The 24,720-nt window shown below is 38.2% G+C and overlaps 1 protein-coding gene across 1 annotated transcript in view; it reads right to left on the bottom strand.

Annotated features, from left to right (window-relative positions):
* The window catches only part of MGAT4A (alpha-1,3-mannosyl-glycoprotein 4-beta-N-acetylglucosaminyltransferase A), a 173,290-nt gene that overhangs the window by 118,127 nt on the left and 30,443 nt on the right, over positions 1-24,720 (bottom strand). The window contains exon 2 of the mRNA XM_007959460.2: positions 4,405-4,572. Coding sequence (XP_007957651.1) covers positions 4,405-4,572 — 168 coding nt within the window. The remainder of the gene's footprint in view (positions 1-4,404; positions 4,573-24,720) is intronic.

The following is a 24,720-nucleotide window of genomic DNA, read 5'->3' on the forward strand; positions in this document are numbered from 1 at the left end:
TACCATAGTTTGGATATCCATTCCTCAGTTGATGGACATCTAGGTTGTTTCCATCTTTTGGCTATTGTAAATAGTGCCGTGATGAACATGGGTGTGCATGTATCTGTTCTTGTCATGGATCTCACTTCTTTAAGGTAATGGAATGGCTGGGTCAAATCCTATCCTGTCTTTTTAATGATCTTTTATTTTCTTAACATATGATGTTCTTGATGTCATCCCACAATTCCTCTGGTTTTTGGTCTTTGGTGTTCAATGCATCAAATTATCCCTCAGATGGTTTCTAAATTCAGGTGGGATATAATCAAGGTCATATTTTGGTTCTTATGGACTTGTTTTAATTTTCTTTAACTTCAACTTCAACTGTGTATGAACACTTAACAGTCTTTTCCACAGTCAGCTCCTGGTCTTGTTTTTGGCTAAGGATATTAAACCATTATATTAGCGATTAGAGAGATGCAAATCAAAACAACAATGAGTTATCATCTCACCCCAGAAATAATACCAAAGTTCAACAAGACAGAAAATAACAAATGCTGGTGAGAGTGTGGAGAGATTGGAACCCTCATACACTACTGGTGGGACTGTAATGACTATGGAAAACAGTATGGCATTTACTTAAAAAAATTGAAAATAGAAATAACATTTGATCCAGGAATTCCATTACTGGGAATATATCCTAAAGAGGTGAGATCCAGCACAGACATCACAACACAATTTACTATAGAGAAGTGATGGAAACAACAAAGTGTTCATGAACAGATGAATGGATAACCAAACTATTTCACAGTCACACAACGGAATACTATGCAACATTATAAAAGAATGAAGAATCCATGAATCACCTCATCATGTGGATGAATTTGAGACCATTATGTTGAGTGAAATAAGTCAATCATAGAAGGACAAATACTATATATGTTCATTATTGTAAAAAAGTGAAGGAAAGGTTTATGCAGGGAAGAAAATTTAATTTTCTTGGTTACCAGAGATGGAGGAAAGGGGAGGGACAATTTCTGACTAGTTGGGGGTCACATGTTGATTTGGGTGAGGGGAGGGGTGGTATGGCAAGAGTATGTGACTAGCACAGTGACAATGGGGAAAGAGAAGACACAGAAATATGCACAAAAGATATATAAATAACAGAGACAACTACTATTTATTACACTCACAATACTGTATTACCACTGGCAGCAAACACTAGGCTATGGGTAAATGTATAGACAGATGAGATTAGGTGGGGACAGGCAAACAAGAATATACTCAAGACCAAAAATAGATTTAGATGAAGACAGTCTTACCTATGTACTTGTGCTACAAAATTAACCACATACATTACAGAAGTAACAAAGGACAAGGATGGAAGAGCTTCTCAGAAACAACCAACACCTTGAGGGAGAGAATTACTGGGCCTGCAGGCTTAGGGCCATAATCTTAGGGGATACCATGCTCAACTGGCACAAGGACATAAAAGTCTTGTCCTACATCCTACTTTGGTGAATAGCAAGTGGGGTTTCAAAAGCTTTTGAGTGGCCATCTAAGATGCAACTATTGGTCTCATCTCATCTGGATCAAAGAAGAGTAAAGAAAATCAAAGTCATTTGGAAACAATTAGTCCAAAGATATGATGGACACCATGAGGACCTCAGCCTTCACAATGCTGAGACCAGAAGAACTAGATGGTGCCCAGCTACCAATGCATACCACTCAGAAAGGGATCAAAATTGGAAATCCTGGATACAGTTGGAGGAAAAATGTGGAACAAAATTCAAAAACACAAAAATGACAAGAATTACTCATCGGATGGGGGCTAGTGGAACCCTCAAGACCAGGTTATCCTTTGGGCCTGGAACTAGACTCACTTCTGTAGATTAGCTCTCAGCCAAACAGTAGAAAGACCTACAAACAGAACACTTAATCCAGGAAGATGCACCCACCTGTCATAGGGGAGATGTACCCCTATATCAATGAACCATGAGACATGAGAAGGGCAGAAATTGCACAGAGGGATAGCTGTACAGAGAGGAAGCATAGATAAGAAAGGCACAGGGAAGGGACAGTCACAGGGAGGAGAGGGGAGGAGAGCTTTTTATGGCTGGGATTGTAATCTGGACAGTGAGACCAAATGTGGGTGAACTGCTGTGTGTAAAACCAATCTGTTTTGTAAATTTGCACCCACATCACAATAAAAAATTAAAAAATAAATAATAAAAATAACGACTACATAAAAAAATAACATAAAAATTCCATTAAAAACAATGGCAAGAACCAAAAGTCATAAAAAGAAAGGCAGATGACTGTGATACATGAAATTAAAGTTTAACCTTGTAAGTAAAGACATAATTATAAATGACAAAATACCAATTTCTACCTATAAAATTAGCAGGTTAAATAGTAATCTTAAGCCATGGTGATAATGTAGGGACAAATGTTTCAAGCATTTAGAACAACATGAAAAAAAAAAACCTCGTTCTGGTTACCTAGTGCCACTCTGACAGGAATATACCACAAATGGAATGGGTGGAACAAACGGAAGAGTTTGTTCTCTTACAGTTTTGGAGGGTAGAAGTCCGAGTTCCAGGTGCCAGGCTTTAGGGCTGGGTGAAAGCCCCTCGACCTTGGGCTTCAGCTCTGCCTCCTGCTCCAGGCCCACTGAAGCTAGAGGCATGTCTTCACTCAGACAGCTGCTAGCTGCTGAGGCTGATAAACCCAAGATCAAGTGAAAAGGCACAGTCCTGTTATTACCAAACCACACAGCAGGCCATTAATTCAAGTTCACTGAAAGTCCCAAGATCGGTAGGGCAACATGGCAGGCTGCTGAACAATGACTCAGCTACATGCAGGGTTCAAGCGTGCCATCAGCTAGAGACCTTCCTCAAAGTTGCTTCTTATATACTGGAAGCAGCCCACATCCCTAAAGCAGCTACTCAGCTGCTCCAGTAGATTCCACCATGGAGTTCATTACTAATCTCACCATTGGGAATAACTACCACCAGCTGCCCAACCACTCAACCAGGCCCAGCCCAGTTGACATACAACCTTAACTACCACAAACCTAAACAATTTCTGTCCTGTGTTCTAGCCACTGTGCTGTGTGTTTCGGAATCAACAGTTGTCAAAACATAGATGCTGTTTCCAAGAAAGTCAAAATGTAAGGGAAATAATTTAAGAGGTATCAGAAATGCAATCAGATTTATATATGAAGATATTCATCACACAGGCATAAATTGAGGGGAAGAAGGGGCCAGAAAAAAAAATGTGCATAATCACAGAAAAATATTTAATGTATATGGTACATGATTAGCTGGCATATTATGCAGCCATTACAAATGGTATTTTTTAAGATTATTTAATGATTGGTGAAATGCTCATAGTATATCAAGAGCAAAAATCAGGCTATAATACACAATCACAATTTTAAAGAAAAACAGACACAGAAAAAAGACTAGAATTAAACAAAAAATGTTAACAGAGATCACCTGGCAAGAGGCTTATGGGTAATTTATTTTCTTCTTATCTATACCATTCTTATCTTCCATAATTTTAAATGCTATTATGACATAAGTCAAATTTCATAATCAGGAGGGGAAGCAAAGAGAATGATTTAAAAATTATGTAAAGCATCTTAACATGAGAGGAATTACTAGTAAAAATAAAATAATTGATGGTAAATGAAAAAGTAAATTACTCTAGTGGGAAATTGCAGTCAATATCATGAGACAAAGTGTACATGAAACGAGCTGCTATATGGAAAATGAATTTGCTCTGTAAACGTTCATGCAAATCACAATAATAATTTTTTTTTTAAAAAGTAAATTACTCTAGAAAGATTATGCAAAGTTTGAGTCAACTGTTTACACGCATGTATCAATTTAATTATCCAAGTAAGAACAGTACAGAAACTAGAAGAACTGGCATTCATTCACTTTACTCTCACTGGAAGTCCTCACAGAAAAAACTGATCAATCTCAAAAGCATCCATTATAAAATAATGCAATCTTTTTATTATAAATAAAAATTTAGAGTTCTAATTGTTTCTAATAGCCAAAAAATTTCTCCAGAATCTATCGGAAGTCCAGTCACAAAATCAGTATAGTTCAATATAAAGTTTAATTTTAATCCTACTTTGGATGTTTTCAAAAGATGGTTTTCCACTATTGTCAATGAAATTTATATAACAGTAATTTTACTTAATAGTATTCTTAAAATTAAATTTGGCAATTAATAAAAACTGTTTTATAATTTATCATAATAGTAAGTTTTGTATGGCGACTCTTCTAAGTACTAGATTCAATGAAAAAGGTGACAAATGTTGGCTAATAAGTTACTCTACACAACTTTCTAATATAATATTCCACACAATTCTTTGAAAAGATAATTTTTATAATACCAAAAATACCATTTTACCTGAAAATTTATTCAATGCATCCTTACTTCCATTTGTTTCTGCTCCTACACGCTTGAACTGCTGTACAATAGTATTTAACTCAGAAGAACGCTGTGAGATTCTATGTTCAGCTATTCGAAGACGTTCCTTCAAAGCAAGAAATTCTCGTTGATAAGCAATCAGTTTTTCTAAAACCAAAAATAAAGAAGTTCTTAGTGTATTACTTTTCTGGAAAACAAAGCAAAAGACAAAACCAAAATAACAACATAATCAAAAGAGAACTCTAAGAGATTAGAAATTTTAATTAAAGTCACATTTCAGAAGAAAATATTCATTCATTGGTACAGAATTGAATACTAAAAAAAGACTTGTTACATAACAAAATAACCACTAACTTAGTGCTCTTAGTATTTGTAAGAATGTGAGCACTATTTATTTATCTCTTCAGAAATTTAAAGGTAGGGAGAAAACACTACAGAGTTTTTAGAATTAACACATCAAGCATAATATTAACATCATTTCTCAAAAGGTAAAAACAACCCACTAACCTGGGCAATGGTTAAATGAAATGTATAAAACCCTTTTTGCATCAGCCAGATAAAGAGATAGAGCTGAAACTAATGGTAATACATATGATATATACAATGTCATTGTTGTTAGGTGCCGTCAAGTCAGCTCCAACTCACAGTGACCCTATGTACAACAGAATGAAACACTGCCTGGTCCTGCACCAGCCTCACAATCCTTGCTATACTTGAGTCCATCATTGCATTCACTGTATCAATCCATCTTGTTGAGGGCCTTCCTCTCTTTTGCCGACCTTCCACTTTACTAAGCCTGGTACCCTTCTCCAGGGTATGGTACCTTTTGACAACATGACCAAAGTAGGTGAGATGAAGTCTGGTCATTCTTGCTTCCAAGGAGCATTCCGGCCGCACATCTTCCAGGACAGATCTGTTTGTTAGTTCTTATGGCAGTCCATGGTACTTGCAGTATTCTTTGCCGACACTACAACTCAAAAGTATCAACTCTTCTTTGGTCTTCCTTATTCACTGTCCAGCTTTCACATGCATATGAGGCAATTGATGACACTATGGGTTGGGTCAGGCACATCTTAGTCCTCAAAGAGACATCTTTGCTCTTCAGGACTTTAAAGAGGTCTTTTGCAGCAGATTTGCCCAGTGCATTAAGTCATCTGATTTCTTGACTATTGCTTTCATTGGCATTGATTGCGGAACCAAGTAATAGGAAATCTTTGACAACTTCAATCTTCTGTCCATTTATTGTGATGCTGTTTATTGATCCAGTTGTGAGGATTTTCATTTTTTTTTTATGTTGATGTGTAATCCATACTGCAGACTCTACTCTTTAATCTTCATGAGTAACTGCTTCAAGTCATTTTCACTTTCAGCAAGCAACGTTGTGTTATCTGCATACTGAAGGTTGTTAATGAGTCTTCCTCCAACTCTGATGCCATGCTCTTCTTCATAGAGTCTAGATTCCTGGATTATTTGCTCAGCATGCAGACTGAACAAGTAGGGTGAAAGGATACAACCTTGTTGCACTCCCTTTCTGATTTTAAACTATGCCCCTTGTTCTGTTCAAATGACAGCCTCCTGGTTTAAATGCAGGTTCCTCATGAGCACAATTAAGTGTTCTGGAAGTCCCATTCTTCTCAGTGTTATCCATAATTTGTTAGGATCCACACAGTCAAATGCTTTTGCACAGTCAATAAAACACAAGTAAACATCTTTCTGGTGTTCTTTGCTTTCAGCCAAGATCCACATGACATCAGCAATGATATCCCTCATTCCACGCCATCTTCTGAATCCAGCTTGCTTTTCTGGAAGTTCCCTGTCAATGTATTGCTGCAACCGTTTTTGAATTATCTTCAGCAAAAGTTTACTTGCATGTGATAGTAATGATATTCTTTGATAATTTCCACATTCTGTGGGATCACTTTTCTTTGGAATGTGTACAAATATGGACCTCTTCCAGTCAGATGGACAGGCAGCTATCTTCCAAATTTCTTGCCATAGATGAGTAAGTAACTCAAGCACAGCATCTGTTTGTTGAAATATCTCAGTGGGAATTCCATCAATTCCTGGAACCTTGTTTGTCACCAGTTCTTTCAGTGTAGCTTCTACTTCTTCCTTCAATACCACTGGTTCTTGATCATATGCTACCTTTTGAAATGGATGAACATCAACCAATTCTTTTTGGTACAGTGATTCTGTGTATTCTTTTCATCTTCTGATGTTTCCTGCATCATTCAATATTTTGCCCATTGTTGTTGTTGTTGTTGTTATGTGCCGTCGAGTCGGCCCCGACTCATAGCGACCCCTCCTTGGGTTTCCGAGGCAGTATCACTACGGAAGTAGGATTGCCCAACCTTCCTTCCGAGGAGCTCTGGTAGCATAGTGGCTAAGGCACTTGACTGCTAACCAGAAGGCTGGCGGTTCAAACCCACCAGCCACTCCTCAGAAGGAAGGTTGGGCAATCCTACTTCCGTAGTGATACTGCCTCGGAAACCCAAGGAGGGGTCGCTATGAGTCAGGGCTGACTCGATGGCACATAACAACAACAATTTTGCCCATAGAATCTTTCAATATTGCAACTTCAGGCTTGAATTTTTTCTTCAGTTCTTTCAGCTTGAGAAATGCCAAGTGTTCACTCAATCCACATCATTAAGGTCAACTCTACTCTGAAGAAGCAGCTCTTCTCCAGTCATATTTTGAGTGCCTTACAACCTGAGGGGCTCATCTTCTGTATCAGATAAAATTTCAGGGCTAGTCATACAAACAGACATCGTTTCACTGTTATTCATAAGGTTTTCCCTAGCGAATTCTTGTTTTTAATACAGTTTATTGAAATATAATTTATGTACAGTGAAGTACACAAAACTAAAGTGACATGGGTCAATGCCTTTTTATTTATTTATTTTTTTTGCAGTGTTCCCTCCCCTCCCTTCCCACCCCTGGTAACCAACAAAGAAAGTTTCCTTCCATATATAAACCTTTCCTTGACTTTTTACAATAATGAACTAATACTATATTTGTTCTTCTGTGATTGACTTATTTCACTCAGCATACTGTCCTCTAAGGTCATCCATGTTATGTGGTACTTTGCACATTCTACATTATTCTTTAGTGTTGCATAGTATTCCATTGTGTGTATGTACCATAGTTTGGTTATCCATTCTTCTATTGATGGACACCTAGGTTGTTTCCATCTTTTTGCCACTGTAAATAGTGCTGCAACGAACATGGGTGTGCATATATCTATCTTGTCCTGGCTCTCACTTCTTCAGGATACATACCTAGTAATGGGATTGCTGGGTCAAATGGCATTTCTAATTCCAGCTTTTTAAGGAATCACACTGGCCAACTCTTTGAGAAGTAAATGGCCACTTCCTTCTTCCAAGTCTGTCTTAGTCTAGAAGCTCCACTGAAACCTGTCAACCATGGGTGACCCTGCTGGTGTTTGAAATACCAGTGGCATAGCCTCCAGCCTCACAGCAAAATGCAAGCCACCAAAGTACAACAAACTGTCAGACAAGTGGTGGGATATATACAATAATTTATACCATAATCATTCATTTTCATAAACTAATGTTTCCTCCTCATCTGTCAAGTTTGTCATACTATGATGGCTGTGTGTTGCTGTAAGGCTGGAAAATATGCCACTGGTATTTCAAATACCAGCAAGGTCACCCATGGTAGACAGGTTTCAGCAGAGCTTTCAGACTAAAGAACACTGGGAAGAAGGAAAGGGCTATCTGTTTCTAAAATATTGGCTACTGAAAACCTCATGAATAGCAGTAAAGCACTGCCTAATACATTACTGGAAAACTTTATGAATAACAGTAAAACACTGTCTGACAGAGTGCTGGAAGATGAGCCCCTCAGGTTGGATTGCATTCACAATACAACTGGGGAAGAGCTGGCTCTTCAAAGTAGAGTCAACCTTAATGAGGTGGATAGAGTAAAGCTTTCAGGACCCTCATTTACTGATGGTGGTTGATTCAAAATGAGAAGAAACAGATGCAAACATTCACTAATAATTGGAATATGGAATGTAGGAAATATGAATCAAGGTAAATTGGAAGTTGTCAAAAATGAAATGGAACACATAACGATCAATATCTTAGGCATTATGGAGCTGAAAGGGACTGGTATTGGCCATTTTGACTCTGACAATCATATGGTCTACTATGCTAGGAATGACAAATTGAAGAGGAATGGTGTCACACTAATCACCAAAAAGAACGTTTTAAGATTTATCTGAGTGTAGTGCTGTAACAGAATAATATCTATATACCTACAAGGAAGACCAGTTAATACTACCATTACTTAAATTTACACACCAACCACTAAAGCCAAAGATGAAGAATTGAACATTTTTACCAACTTCTGCAGTCTGAAATTGACAAAATATGCAATCAAGATGTATCGATAATTACTGGTAATTGAAATGCAAAAGTTGGAAACAAAGAAGCACCTTCAATAATTGGAAAATATGGCCTTGGTGACAGAAATGACACCAGAGATCCCATAATCGAGTTTTGCAAGACCAATCAATGACTTACTCTTTGTAAATACCTTTTTTTCAACAACATAGTTACTATACATGTGGACCTCACAGATGGAATACACAGGAATCAAACTGACTACATCTCTGGAAAGAGGCAATGGTGCAGCTCATTACCATTAGTCAAAACAAAGCCAAGAGCTGACTGTGGAACAGACCATCAGTTTCTTCTATGCAAGTTCAAGTCAAAGCTGAGGAAAATTTAAAAAAGCCAAAATTTGACCTTGAGTACATCCCACGTGAATACAGTGACCATCTGAAGAACAGATTGGATACACTGCACACCAATGACCTAAGACCAAGCAAGTTGTGGGATGACATTAAGAACATTTTATGCGAAGAATGCACAAGGTCATTAAAGAGACAGGAACTGGATTAAAGACCAGAATGGATAGCAGAAGAGACTCTGAAAAGAGTGAAGTTGTCAGGGATTTCATTTTACTTGGATCCACGATCAACACCCATGGAAGCAGCAGTTAAGAAATCAAATGTCATCTTGCACTGGGCAAATCTGCCGCAAAAAAACTCTTAAAAAGTGTTAAGGAGCAAAGATGTCTCTTTGAAGACTAAGGTGCATCTGACCCAAGTCATAGTGTTTTCAATAGCCTTGTATGCATGTAAAAGCTGGACAGTGAATAAGGAAGCCCAAAGAAGAGTTGATTGATGTCTTTGAAATGTGGCAAAGAATACTGAAAACACCATGGGCTGCCTGAAGAAGGAACAAATCTGTCCTGGAAGAAGTGCAGCCAGAATGCTCCTTAGAAGCAAGAATGGCTAGACTTGTTTCACCTACTTTGGTCATGCTGTCAGAAGGGGCCAGTCCCTAGAGAAGGACATCATGCCTGGTAAAGTAGAGGGAAGAAAAGGGGAAAACCCTCAACGAGATGGATTAACACAGTAGCTGCAACAATGGGCTCAAGGTGATTGTGAGGATGGCACAGGACCAGGCAGCACTTCATCTTGCTTTACATAGGGTCACTATGAGTCGGAGCCAACTTGACAGCACCTAACCACAACAACTCTGGTAGCATAGTGGCTAAAGCACTTGCCTGCTAACCAGACGGCTGGCGGTTCAAACCCACCAGCCACTCCTCGGAAGGAAGGCTGGGCAATCCTACTTCCGTAGTGATACTGCCTCGGAAACCCGAGGAGGGGTCGCTATGAGTCGGGGCCGACTCGACGGCACATAACAACAACAACAACAACAACAACCACAACAACTGATAACCTAAAAACTCAATCAATTAGATATAAAACAACCCCAGTTAAAAGTCATCAATTTTAATAATTTGAGAGAATCACAGGTCATGAAAACTTGGTCTTGGAAATAAATGTTCAGTTTATTAAAATAAATTTAGTGATTGAAACAATGAGTATAAATGAGACCACTCAGAAACAAAGTACATTGTGAGAAGAGAACCAAAGACAAAACTGGACACTGATATCTAAGAGATGGTGAAAGAGAAATTATATTTTTCTCTTAGTAAGGAGTACAAGTGGTATAAACCATTTCCACAACCTCATTAAGAGAAATCAGAACATTGGTTTTCAACTTTAATTTCAAGATAAATAACCTCAGACCACTATTTTGATATCTCAAGTAAACAAAACCTTAGCAAAGCTATCTTTTTATACGACATCATCAAGGATAAACTCAGTAAGAAGCAACTTTACAAAAAATGAACCTGTATGTTTCGGAAAGCTGGTCTTAAAAACACTGTCAATTATACTGCTCCTTGTTCCTTACATAACCCCCCCCCCAAAAAAAAAAAAACCAAACTCACTGCCATCAAGTCCATTTCGACTCATAGCCACCCCTCCTTGGGTTTCCAAGGCAGTATCACTATGGAAGTAGATTTAGATTGCCCAACCTTCCTTCCAAGGAGTGGCTGGTGGGTTTGAACAGCCAAAGGCCTACCAAAAAAACAAAGCCATTGCCATCGAGTCCATTCTGACTCATAGAGACCCTATAGGACAAAGTAGAACTGTCCCCATATGTTTCCAATGCTGTAAATCTTTACGGAAGCAGAATGCTTCATCTTTCTCCCATGGAGTGGCTGGTGTGTTCAAACCACTGAGTTTTTGGTTAGCAGTCAAATGCCCTAATCATTGCACCACCAGAGCTTCTTATAGAAAGGCCAAGTCAGTAAATATCCCTTAAGAATTCTGGGTCAGGGTAAAAAAAATCTCCCTTGCTTACTTGTCATGCTTCCCTACATTAAATAATGAAAGCCCTGCAAGTCACCGTATTTTCCTTCATTTGACAGGTTTAAGAAGATGGAAAGAAGAGACTCACTGCTGTCAAGTCAGATTTGACTCATAGTGAACACTCCTTGCGTTTCCGAGGTGGTATCACTACAGAAGTAGATTGCCCAACCTTCCTTCCCAGGAGTGGCTGGTGGGTTTGAACCACCAGGCTTCTGGTTAGTAGTCAAATGCCTCAGGCACTACACCACCAGAGCTCCCAGAAAGAAGAAAGGGGGCTGTGATTAGAAAAACGCTACAGGGAGCTTCAAGGTGCTAGCAAAGTTCTAACCTGGGTGATTAAATGAAATTCATTACCATACACGTGTGGTTTAGAAACTATTCTGTATATGTAAATTTACAGTTTTTTTAAAAAAAGTTTAAAAGATACTATTAACAACTGCAACAAAAACTGTAACAAGAATTATAAAAAGAAACACACATTTATGTGAAAAAAAATTACAAGCCTCTAACTGAAGCAGATAAAAGAAGAAAAAATAAAGCATCTCTTATTCTTTAATGGGAAGACTCAATCTTATAAAAGATTAATTCTACCCTAGTAAATAATAAATCCAATTAACCCACTGCTGTCGAGTCGGTGTCGACTCATAATGACCCCTCTTTGGGTCTCTGAGGTGGTATCTCTACGGAAGTAGATTGTCCAATCTTCCTTCCGAGAAGTGGCTGCTGAGTTTGAACCGCCAGACTTCTGGTTAGCAGTCACATGCCTTAGGCACTATGCCACCAGAGCTCACAAATTCAACTCAATACCTTTCAAAATAACAATGGGATTTTTTTAAATGGAATTTAATATGTGACTCTAAAATTCACCTATAAAAAAATAATGTTTAAAAAGGCCCCCCAAAAATCTAGAATATAATAAAGGGGAACTTCTTCTGAGAACAAAATATACTATGAGGTTATAAAAATTAAAATAGTATGGATTGCCTAGATCTGATAGTGCAGACAAGCAGAGATCAGTCTAAGAATACTGTGTTCAGAAATAGCATGAGTGAACTGTCCCCTTTGAGAGTTCTTCCCCGTCTATGTGCGCAACATTAGAATACTCCCCATAACAGTTACTCTCGTAGCATAGTGGCTAAAGCACTTGACTGCTAACCAGAAGGCTGACGGTTCAAACCCACCAGCCACTCCTCGGAAGGAAGGTTGGGCAATCCTACTTCCGTAGTGATACTGCCTCGGAAACCCAAGGAGGGGTCGCTATGAGTCGGGTTTGACTCGACGGCACATAACAACAACAACAACAACAAAACAGTTAAGCAGTACCCAGATACTGGTTTCTAAACACCATTTTCCACTAAAAAGAACCAGAGCTCTTTGGAGAAATAACTGATTCCATGGCTTAGGATGAACTTGGAACAGTCTTGTGTCATCAAGTAAGGAAATGCTCAAAAAAATATATTATGGGACATATCAAAAGGACACAGGAGGGGCTCCCACTGGTCAAATTTGGGATGATTTAGGTACTGAAACAAATGTTTAAAAAACGGGTGGGGGGAAGTTTGATAAGGAACTGGATATTTATATCATCTCAAGGTATCGCTCCATAAAGTACTTATTAATTATAGTATGAAAGTGATCATTTTATAGTGGAGAAACCTGGAAGATATCATTAGGTGATCAAAGTTCACCTAAGGAACTGATAAGGGAGAGGCACCAAGTGCCTCCTGATGTTATGCCCTGAAGATGTCTCACTAATGCCATAGTCCTGCCAAAAAACCATACTATGTATCTAATCTCAAGGAATCATCAGACACACCCAAACTGACGACAGTGTAGAAAACAAATGCTTTGTACTTTAAAAAAACCAAGGTCAAGTAAGACAAAGGCTGAGACTCAAAACACGTGACTTTTAAGTACAAAGCACAATCCTGAATTGGTTCCTGGACCTGCAAAAAATAAGTGCTATAACGAACAATACCAAAAAACCTAAACTTACTACCCTCAAGTCAGTTCTGACTCATAGTAACCCCATGTGTTACAGGCTCCATAAAACTCCTGGAACTACCTTCCTTCCGAGGAGTGCTTGGTGGATTTGAACTGTCAGCCTTCTGGTTAGCAGTCAAATGCCTTAGGCACTATGCTACCAGAGCTCCTTATAATAGAATACAGACTATATAATCTATAGTCTATAACATTGATAATATTGTGTCAATGTAGTTTCCTGAATTTGCTATCTATACAGTGTAACGTAAGAGACCATCCTGTTCTTAAAAAATATATACTGAATTATGTAGGATTAAGGAGGAATGATACCTGCAACTTACAGAAGTCCTCAAAATAAATAAATCTACATTATGTACATGTAGTTTTATACACACACACACACATACAAAAACCGAGACAGAAATAGGAGAAGAAAGAGGCAGTGGCAGCAGCAGAGGACCACCACCATGACGGTGAGGGAGGCAAAATATTCACAATGTGAAATGTATAGACAATTATTTGTACTATCTTTTCAACTCTTCATTGGATTTAAAAAAAAAAAAAAAAGCAGGTGGATTAAAAAGCAAATAAAGGTTCATTCTTTTAGCAGTCCTTGCAGGTACAGAGGAATATATGGATCTGAGGGCATGTTCTTGGTATTTTTAAAAACCACCCTGCCATTTTATGGGAAGCTTTCTAAACTCCAACTGAGTTCCACCAGCTTTAATTACTCTTCTAGCTCTCCCACCTTTCCCAAAGGCCTTGCTGGAAGTGTGGTGCAGCTGAGTCACAAAGCAAACTTTGGTGCGAGCCACAGCGCATCACTCTCCCTGCTGATGTTCACCAAAAGCAGCACAGGGGAAAGCATCTCGCTCCAGTGTGCATGTAGCCTGAAAGCCATGATCATGTGCCAAGGCTGTGGTGTGTTCTGTCATGATGACTGTATTGGACCCTGAAAGCTCTGTGTATCATGCCTTGTGGTGAGATAATAAACTATGGCCATGGGGGAAAAAAAACCAAAAACACCCTGCCAGAGGCCAGCTCCACCAAGTAGGGAGAGTAACCAATTCCATTAGAGAAATACCCCCACCTCTAGATTCCCAATCTTTGAAGTGAATGGGCCACGCTTTCAAAAAGATAGATTAGAAAAGATCCCTTGTTTCATGGGTCATCCCAGTTAACTGGACTAATAATAATGTGTTTAGAGCTTCTGTTCTACCTCCTAGTTTGCTGTATAGGGCATGGGATCTTAAAAGCTTGCAAACAATCATCCAAGACTTGACAATTGGTCTCTATTTCCCTGGAGCAACAGAGGAAGGAGAGTCATGAACAGGAGGAGGATATGGAATGCACAACTTCACCAATAAGCAACATCATGATAAATGGAGAAGACAGGTTGTTAAGAATTTTATTTTACTTGGTCCCACTATCAATGTCCATGGATTTAAAAAAAAAAAAAAACCCAACCAAACTCATTGCCATCAAGTCAATTCAACGCATTCGACTCATAATGTCACTATGAGTCACTATGACACCTCCATGCATTTCTGAGATGGTATCTCTACAGAAGTAGATTGCCCAATCATCCTTCCAAGGAGTGGCTGGTGGGTTTGAACCATCAGCCTTCTGGTTAGCAGTGAAATGTGAAATGTTTGAGGCACTACACCACCACAGCTCCCGTGGAATCTGCAGTCAATAAATCAGAGTATTGCGTTGGGCAAATCTACCACAAAAGACCCCTTTAAAGTGTTAAAGAGAAAAGATGTCACTTTGACAACTAATGTAGCTATGCACGGTATTTTCAATCACCTCAAATGCATGCAAAAGCAGGACAATGAATAAGGAAGACTGAAGAAAAACTGATGGCTTTGAATTATGGTGTTGGTGAAGAATACTGAATATACCATGGACTGCCAGAAGAATGAACAAATCTATCTTGGAAAAAGTACAGCCAGGATGCTCCTTTGAAGCAAGGATGGCAAGACTTCGTCTCACATACATCAGGAGGGACTACCTTATAGAAAAGGACATCATGCTTGGTAAAGTAGAGAGTCAGTGAAAAAGAGGAAAATCCTCAAGATAGAAGACACAGTGACATATCTGACACACTGGCTGCAGCGATGGCCTCAAGCATAGCAATGACTGTGAGGATGGTGCAGACCATGTTTCATTCTGTTATACACAGCTTCACTGTGAGTCACAACTGATTCAATGGCACCTAACAAAAACATGGAATGTGTAGCTAATGGCCTCCATGAACAATTGCCTCCTTGGTCATGAGATGAGAAGAACTGGATGGTACCTGGCTACCATTACTGAATATTTTGATCAAAGATTTTATAAAGAAATCCTGAACAAAGGGGGGGGGGCGGAAATGCAGAACAGAATTTCAAATTTTCATGGAATCCAGACTTTCTGGAATCGTGGAGGTTGGATGAATGCCTGAAACTATTACCCTGAGATAACCTTTATTCCCTCTGAAATCTTCTTAAAATCAAGTAATAGTCTAGCTTAACTAATAAAGAATGAATGCAATATGCTCTTTAAGAACTATCTATGTAGGATCAAAGTGACAACAGTCATCTTAAAAGATTAGATAAGGAAACTTTGGGGCAATGGCTTTATGTTAAGGGGTGAGGAACAACTCAGAAAGGGAGGGTGACAATGGTTACACAACTCAAAGAATGTAATCAATATCACTGAGTTGTACATGTAGAAATGGTTGAACTGGTATATGTTTTGCTGTGTATATTCTCAACAATGACAACAAAATAAAATTTAAAAAAAGATCCCTTGGCAAGCAGTTGGATCTGTGGGCTTGGGACCATGGTCACAGGGGACACCAAGCTCAACTGGTATAACCACACAAAAACACTTTCCACATCCTACTGGTGAGCAGCAACTGGGATAAAAGCTTGCAAGCAGTCATCTAGATGCAGCAATGGGTCTCTCCTCATCCAGAGCAAAGAAGAATGAAGAAAAACTAAAGATGCATGGAAATAATGAGTTCAAGGAACTGGCACATACACTATGCGATCCTCAGCTTATATTACTATAAGACCAGAAGATCTAGACGGTGCCCAGCTACCAATGTCAAGCACTCAGAGGGGTATCTATGTAGGAGATCCTGGATAGAGTGGGAGAACAATGTGGAACAAAACTCAAAACCATGAAAAAAAAAAAAAAAAAAAAGGACCAGGTTTGCTGGTCTGATAGAGCCTGGTGAAACCCGAGACTGTGGCCCCTGGCTGCCCTTCAGGTCTGGAATTGAAGCCACTCCTGTGGCTGCCAGCCAAACAAAAAACAGGCATATGAGCTGAACATTTACATTAGGTAGATACTCTCCTTGGAGAGCTCAATCATGGGAGAACAGAAGGGCAGTGCATACACAGGGAGACAGCTTAGGGGGCAGGAGTACATGGAAGGGAAGAACACAGGGAAGAAGTAACTAAAGGGAGGACATGGGAAGAGAGCTGTTATATTGTGGGAAAGTACAGTCAATGTCATGAGACAAAATATGTATGAACTGCTGTATGGAAAATGAATTTGCTCTGTAAACGTTTACCCAAATCACAATAAAAAATAAAAAAATAAAAAAAAGATAAGGTTACAAGTATTTCCTTTCAGACCCAAATTCTGTTGCTACTCTTATTCCAAAGCTCACATATATGAAAGGACTCCAAACACACTGTTTCCCATCTCTCTCACATTCTCCCTCATTTTGCCCTCTGATTCCATCCTTCCATATTAGAAGTGTTCAAGCTCTGGTAGTGTAGTGCCTAAGGCATTTGACTGCTAACCAGAAGGCTGGTGGTTCAAACCCACCAGCCACTCCTCAAAAAGAAGATTGGGCAATCTACTTCTGTAGAGATACTGCCTCAGAAACCCCAGGAGGGGTTGCAATGAGCTGGATCCGACTCAATGGCAGTGAGTTTTTTGGTTTTTGGTCACATCAGAACATTTGACAAAAATGGCAATTTTAAGATAAGCCAGTCAGTACAAAAGAATATCTGTAAGTGGTCAGGACCTCAACTAGTCCTGCTATGAATACCACAGAACGCTGTTGACTCTTCTAGGCAGAAGATCATGGTCTTCCAAAGCCCTTCCTTGCAGCCTGTCTTCATCATCCCCCATAAACTGAAGGTTACTGGAGACATTTTTCCTATAATTTTTTCGATCTGTATTTTCCATAGTATTACATTGCTCTCTTGAGGAAGAAAGTAGTGTATCAGCTTCCAAAGTTTAGCTCAAACTAACATTTTAGGCAAAAATTCCTCCAAATTAGTGATATGTGATTGACAATTTCCAATATTAACAGTAAAATTCCTATTTTTTTGCTTTTCTTTGAAACATTACCATCTGTTTCTTGGAGAAACATGGCAGAAAACTGTGAAGAAATTAACTAGGAAGTATCTGTGTGTGTGTTTTTTTTTCCTGTTATAAATAGACCCTAACTTTATTTTTTTTAGTTGTAGAAAATCATATACCCAGATTATACAATGAAAGTAGAAATCATAATTTGTGAACCTAAGATTCTAAAATATCCAAAATTTCCAAAGAAATTACTTTGATTCCTTCAATTCAAATAATCAGATCAGTTATGCAAGGTAAAGAGTAACTCAATGCTTTCAAAGACTTACCAGATTGAAACATACAAACATGTTGATATTTGATCATTTTTGATAAAAATGGTGATTTCATATGGTTTAAATTTTTTTAAATAATACTTTTGGACTCAACAGTTAATAAAATTTTATGAATAGTATAGATGGAAAATTAACACAAAAAATTATTACCAACTAAATTCAAGATGAGATAATCTACTTCCACAGTGATACTTGCTCACAAACTCAAGGAGGGGTCGCTATAAGTCAGATTCGACTTGACAGCAGTGAGTTTGGTTTTTTTGGTTTTAAACCCAATGTGTACTATGTAAAAACAGAAGAGAAAATTTCATTTTTAAATAACAGTACCTTCTTGTTAACAAGACACAGGGGATGAGCTAACATAAACTTTATGTTGAAATCAAAGTTATCTTAAAAAGTAAACCCATTTACCAAATAAAATGCTGGCACTACAAAGAATGTTGGTAAGTCATCTGGTCTATCCCTTTATTTTTATTTAATAGTACGATGAACTATTTCAACACTACTAAAAAGTTTTTTTTTTTTTTAAATATGAATGAGGAAATCCTTCAGTAATAAATTCCAAAACTCTACCACCTTTATATTTCAGAAAGTTATTGCCTTTGAAAAACATTTTAATTCATATTATTCTTATGGAATCATTTTAAAATAGAAAGAAGACCAGATGAAACTACAAATTCCTACTTAGAAACTCTTGAACATGAAAAATGAAAGGCCTCAGATTCAGAAGGCAGGTTAAGAGGACTAGAACCTAGAAAAAATTTAAAATACAATGACTAGTAAATAAAATAGGTAGAAAGAACAGAAACAGAGCAGATAGTTCTAATTAGAATGGATAGCTAAAAATTACAAACAGGACTAAGAATTCCTTTGTTTCTCAAACTTGATCATGTCTAAGGATCATTTGGAAAGAAACACAGATTTCTGGACCCCATCTTCAAAGATTTTGATTCAGCAGGTCTGAGGTTAGGCCTAAGGAATTTCTAACAAGCTCTAGGTGATGGTGATGCTGACAGTCCAAGAAGCATTTATGGAGTAGCAGTAAGGTAGCCAACACTCTCCTCAGAGTAGGTCTAGCCTCAACATTCTGGAGATTTCTGTAGTTCTGTTCTATTAGCTCCTGTCCTCTAGCCTCCATGTTAAGGAATCCAGAGGCAGAAAGAGTCCTCAAGATTACACTTATGGTATATAAGAATCTCAAAGTATCCACTGGCCTCTTTTATTTCCAAGGTCTCTCTCAAGAACTGTAAGGAGTTACCAAGATCACTGCCTGATTTTCAAGTATTCCAGTCAGAATATACCACAAAAGAATGGGTTACGAAAAGATCATCACCCTTCTAAGATTAAAGGGAAAAATTAGGCTCATTTGTATATAGAGTATTTAGATTAAAACAAAAAATGTAAATTCATGGCATAACATACTACACAAAAACATTGTTCCACATTCTATTATGGCAAGCAGCAACTGGGATCTTAAAAGCTTGCAAGCAGCCATCTAGATGCAGTGATGGGTCTCTCCTCATCCAGAGCAAAGAAGAATGAAGAAAACCAAAGACGCATGGAAACAATTAGTTCAAGCAATTGGTACACCACATGATTCTCAGCCTATACAACTAGATGCTGCCCAGCTACCACTGTCAAACACTCCGAGAGGGATCTCTGTAGGAGATCCTGGATAAAGTGAGAGAAAAATGTGGAATAAAATTCAAAATCACTTTAAAAAAAAGGACCAGGTTTGCTGGTCTCATATAGCCTGATGGAACCACTGAGACTATGGCCCCTAGCTGCCCTTCAGGTCAGGAATTGAACCCACTCCTGTGGCTTCCAGGCAAACAAAAGACAGGTGTATGAGCTGAACATTTATATTAGGTAGATACACTCCTTGGAGAGATCAATCATGGGAGAATAGAGAGCAGCTGTGTATGCACAGGGAGACAGCTTGGGGGGCAGGAGTGCATGGGAAGGAGGGACACAGGGAAGAGGTAACTGAGGAAGTTGGGAGGGAGCTGTTGCATTGTGAGAAACTGCAGTCTATGTCATAAGACAAAGTTTATGTGAGCTGCTGTATGGAAAGTGAATTTGCTCTATAAACTTTCACCCAAATCACAATAAAAATTTTTAATATTTATATAATTCATTTGTTCCCTTACATAACATTTTCATGATGCTTACAAAACAGGATCCTACCTAATGAATACCAGATATGCTACGGTTGAAAAGTTTTCTGGAACACAATCACAATTTCCCTAGTTGTCCTGTAAGTAACATAATCATTAACAGTGTCATTCAAAACAAACTTTCAGGCTAAGGTTTAATAAGTTAAAATCTATGCACTGACCTTTTAAGTACTATTTTAAGACATTCAAATGATGCTGCACATACTTACAACACACACATTCTAGAAATAGTTTCTTCATCTAAACAGCTGTGATCATTTTGCTTAATCTCCTTTGGGGAAAGGACAATCTTTATCCCCTTCCCCCACATTTTTATTATAAAGTGCCAAAGTCCATTATTACAGTAAAACAATAAAATAAATAAATAGAAAAACTTAGCATGATACTCATTAGTGTATACTTTATATGTTCATAACAGTTCTTTACTTTGAAAAAATACTAACAACTCTTTCATCTGACCTGATTTAAAAAAGAAAAAAATCAGTAAGCCACAAGGAGCTTGGATTAAAAATTATCAGATGGTTGCAAATGATTTTCCTTAAGTACTTAAATTTACCAGCATTTTGCCATAAAAGTGTTGGTTTGTTCCCAAAAGAAATTTTTTTTAAAAAATTGTATCCTAAGAGATATAACCTATGTATTTACCTATGAAGAATCCACAAGACAGAGCATTTTATTATACATTAGAATCATCTTTATCTAAAGAGTAGAATACTAATACACCACTCAACAGCTCTACCAACAAACGCAGTGTTCTCCTATTACTTGTACCATCCCTGGCTATATCTGATTATTCGTTTGTGACCTATTTCATACTTTCTTCCTCCCTCTCCTCACTTTCCTCTTGTTACTTACTTATTTTCCACCTTTGTTTCCTAATATTCTTCTAGTAGGCCTTTCCAGTCTCTTCTTCCGTCTTCCTTTTTGGTCTTCATTTTCAACCACAAACCTCTCTAACCAGATGTTGCTTCTTTCATATTACTTTTATCCCTCTCCTCTACCACCAATATCTCTCTCTGTTTTCTTTGCTTCAAACTACTGAAAACTTTTTTCAATTAAATGATTTAAATAGTCCACTCTGTCTCACTTAGCTCTCACCTTGTGCTAAAATCACAGTAGATATCCTTTCTAATACCAATTAGTGCTTCTATGCTGTAGGACTTCCACTTTTACTATAGGAATTCAACAGATTAACACTACTGAATCCAAAGAGCCTCAGATTATACAAAAAAGTAAATAAGGATATGGCTAAGGGTCAGACAATAGTGAGAATGTTAAACTACATCCTAGTCCTCCCTTGTCTGACTCATTAAATGCAGAAGATGAGTATTGACCCAGATTCATTCATTGTGATACCTAGGTGAGAACATACATTATCAGGATTTTACCATTATTTCCCATCCCACCCTACTCCTTTTTAGCCTTCAACACATCTATAAGGTCTATAAGACTAAAATTTAAGGGTTTTTTTTTTTTTTTTTTTTGAGCTCTTCACTGTAAAGTCTGCTAGTTAAAGACTTTATTCTTCCTTAGAGGTCTTCCAGAGAATGAAGAGAAAATTTATTTTTTTAAAAAATAATAAAACTCACTCTGTCTTACAACTGCCATATGGATCCACTGGACCATTGTATAAATCTAAGATATGGAAGCTGATAGATTCAGTCTTCTAAGGGCAGGAGGGGACTATGATTTGCTTCTAACCAAAATAATCACGGTAAAGGTGATGAATGTCACCTTCAAGATTATATTACATTATATAGGACTCTGTCATAGTAGTATACACTCTCCCCTCTAGCTGGCTTTGAAGAAGAAGTCATATTGGAAGGCCTAGGTACTGAGGCATAGTGGCTAAGGCACTTGACTGCTAACCAGACGGCTGGCGGTTCAAACCCACTAGCCACTCCTAGGAAGGAAGGTTGGGCAATCCTACTTCCGTAGTGATACTGCCTCAGAAACCCAAGGAGGGGTCGCTATGAGTCAGGTCTGACTCGACGGCACATAACAACAACAACAGGTACTGAGGAGCTGAGGGCAGCCTCTAACCATAACAAGAAGCCAGAGCTCTAAAGTCTACAGCCACAAGAAATGAATTCTGCCAACAATCTGCATGAGCTTGACAATGGATTCCACCACCCCCCCATCACGTCTCAAGATAATAGCTAAGTCCAGTTGATGCCTTGAATGCAGAGTTGTGAGACTCTAAGCAAAAGACCCAGTCAAGCCCAGACTACTGTTCCACAGAAACTGTTAAGTATCTAAATGTTTTGTTTTAAGCCATTAAGTTTATGGTAATTTAATATGCATCAATAGATAAGTAATACAGATATTATGGGAGCTCAATGATCTTCTTTTTCCTTTATCTTAAAACTTTTGTGATTTCATTGTCCTAACAATTCTTTCAAGAATTCCAGCAAGAGAGCAGAATAGGCAGATAAGCTACCCAGACCCTTTACAACAAAGCAATGAGAAATCAAATGAAAACAGATACAGAGGACAATGCTGGAACCCTGGACAATCAAAGGACAGGATAAAGAAGTGGATCAAATACCAACTAGCAAAAGAAACTAAACAAAAACAGTTAACAAGGAGAGCAAGCTGTGAACTGTGAACTGGCCTGACAGTGTGGCCATTTTCAATTTTTGTAGGCAGCATCCCAACAGGGCAGCAAACTGATAATCAGCTTTGCTTGTGCGGACTGCACAGACACCCATACCAGTAGCTGGTGACCAGAAAGGTGTGATATTGTCCTTATTCCCCATACCCTCCCACTGACTACAGGTGTGGCCATGCCTCATTGGATCTACTTTCCGGACTAGCAAAAATTCCATCCCACACTGGGTGCCCTCCACCAACCACCTTCTGGATAGGCAGACCCGCTTTCTGGTACCAGGTCCTTTGCCCCCCACTGCCTGATCTGCCAGCAGGAACATCACTTGTGTGTCTTGTCCCCTGCAGTTTTCTCTTTTTTCTTTTTCCTTTCTCTCCCTTCCCTGGTTTTTCTCTCCCTTCCCTGGTTTTTCTTTATTTCCCTTTCCTTCTCTACTTTTCTTCTTTTCTTTATTTTTATCTTTCCCATCCCTTGTTTTTCTTTTGGCACTTCTCCTATTTTTTTCTTAATATTCTTTTTTTCTTGCTCTTTTTTTGTTTCTTTTTCTCTTTGTCCTTCCACTGTGTTTTTTCCCATATTTTCTTTTCTTTACTTTTTTCCCTTTTTGCAGTTGTTGTTATTTGTTTTCCCTCGTTTTTATTCATTTTTTAGTGTATTTATTATTATCTTTTTTATTGTGTTATTTGTATTTTCTCTTTCTCTTGTTTCTATTATTTTTTCATGTTGTTGTTTTTTGTTTTGTCACACCCAGTGGAAGTCAGCAACCATGCCCACACAACTCAACAACATCCATACCTCCCAAAGCCCTATTCACTGGGCAAGAACCACCACCTGCATATTCATCAACAGATCAATGACAGACAGCTGCCAACATCAGCTCAACCTGCCCTCAATTGCTCTACATGAACAAGGATCTGTACACACATCTCATCCTCTATCACACCCACCAAGAGACAAGGTGGTGTGCCCCTAGGTACTGCCAAAATAGCAACCCAAGTAGCACACTGGCCCTACACAGTCAGATATATCAAAATAAAGTTAAAAAAAAAAAAAAACGGGCCAAACACACCAACATACAATTACCAATTAAATACAAACATAACAACATCACAACATCTCAGAGAGAGAAGAAAATCTAGTTCACACAAAGAAGAAAAATAATGTAGTACAAACAAGGGACCAATATGCAGAGCCAGAAAACCTCCCTGGGGAGGAAATGGCATTAGAACTACCTGAAAAGGAATTCAAAAGAACTATATTTAGGTACTTACAATGCACTGAGAAACAGATCAAGGAATATACTGACAAAATAAAAGAAAACACAGGCAATACTCTAGAAGAATTTAGGAAAACAATACAAAAACAAACTAATAAATGAAAAATTAGAAACTATACAAAAACAGCAAATAGAAATCCAGAAAGTTAATACTAAGATTTCACAAACAGACAACACATTCAAAGGTCAAGAAGTAAAACTAAATCAATCAAAGACAGAATTAGAGAGCTTGAAGAAAAATCTCTCTACAATGTTAGAGGAACAATCAGGAAAAAAAAAAAAGAAAGAAAAAAATGAATAGAGCTAAAATTTATGTGAGATACCATCAAGAGGTATATCATTTGAGTGATTAGAATTAAAGTACCAAACCAAAAACTAAACTCACTGCCATCAAGTCAGATATGACTCAAAGCCACCCCTCCTTGGGTTTCCAAGGCAGTATCACTATGGAAGTAGATTGCCCAACCTTCCTTCTGAGAAGTGGCTGATGGGTTTTAATCACCAGCCTTCTGGTCAGCAATCAAATGCCTTAGGTACTGTGCCACCAGAGTTCCCAGATTAAAGTACAGGAAGAGACAACAAAAAAAAAAAGAAAGAAAGAAAAACAACCTACAGAGACAACTGTCAAAGATTTCTTAGAAGAGAACATCCCTAATAAGAAGCAAGATGAGAAGATATGTATTCAAGAAGTTCAATGAGGAGTTCCGGCAAGATGGCGTACTAGGCAGAAGGACTGCACAGATGCTCTTCAACGAAGAAAAGGGAAACCAATTAACACAGACACAGAAGATAATCTTGGACCCCTGAGCCTTGAAGGGAAGGATACAAAAGTGGACTAAACCCCAACC

Source organism: Orycteropus afer, unplaced genomic scaffold (genome assembly GCF_000298275.1).
Source record: "Orycteropus afer afer isolate SDZICR_OR568_19922 unplaced genomic scaffold, OryAfe1.0 scaffold00017, whole genome shotgun sequence".
Taxonomy (NCBI): domain Eukaryota; kingdom Metazoa; phylum Chordata; class Mammalia; order Tubulidentata; family Orycteropodidae; genus Orycteropus; species Orycteropus afer.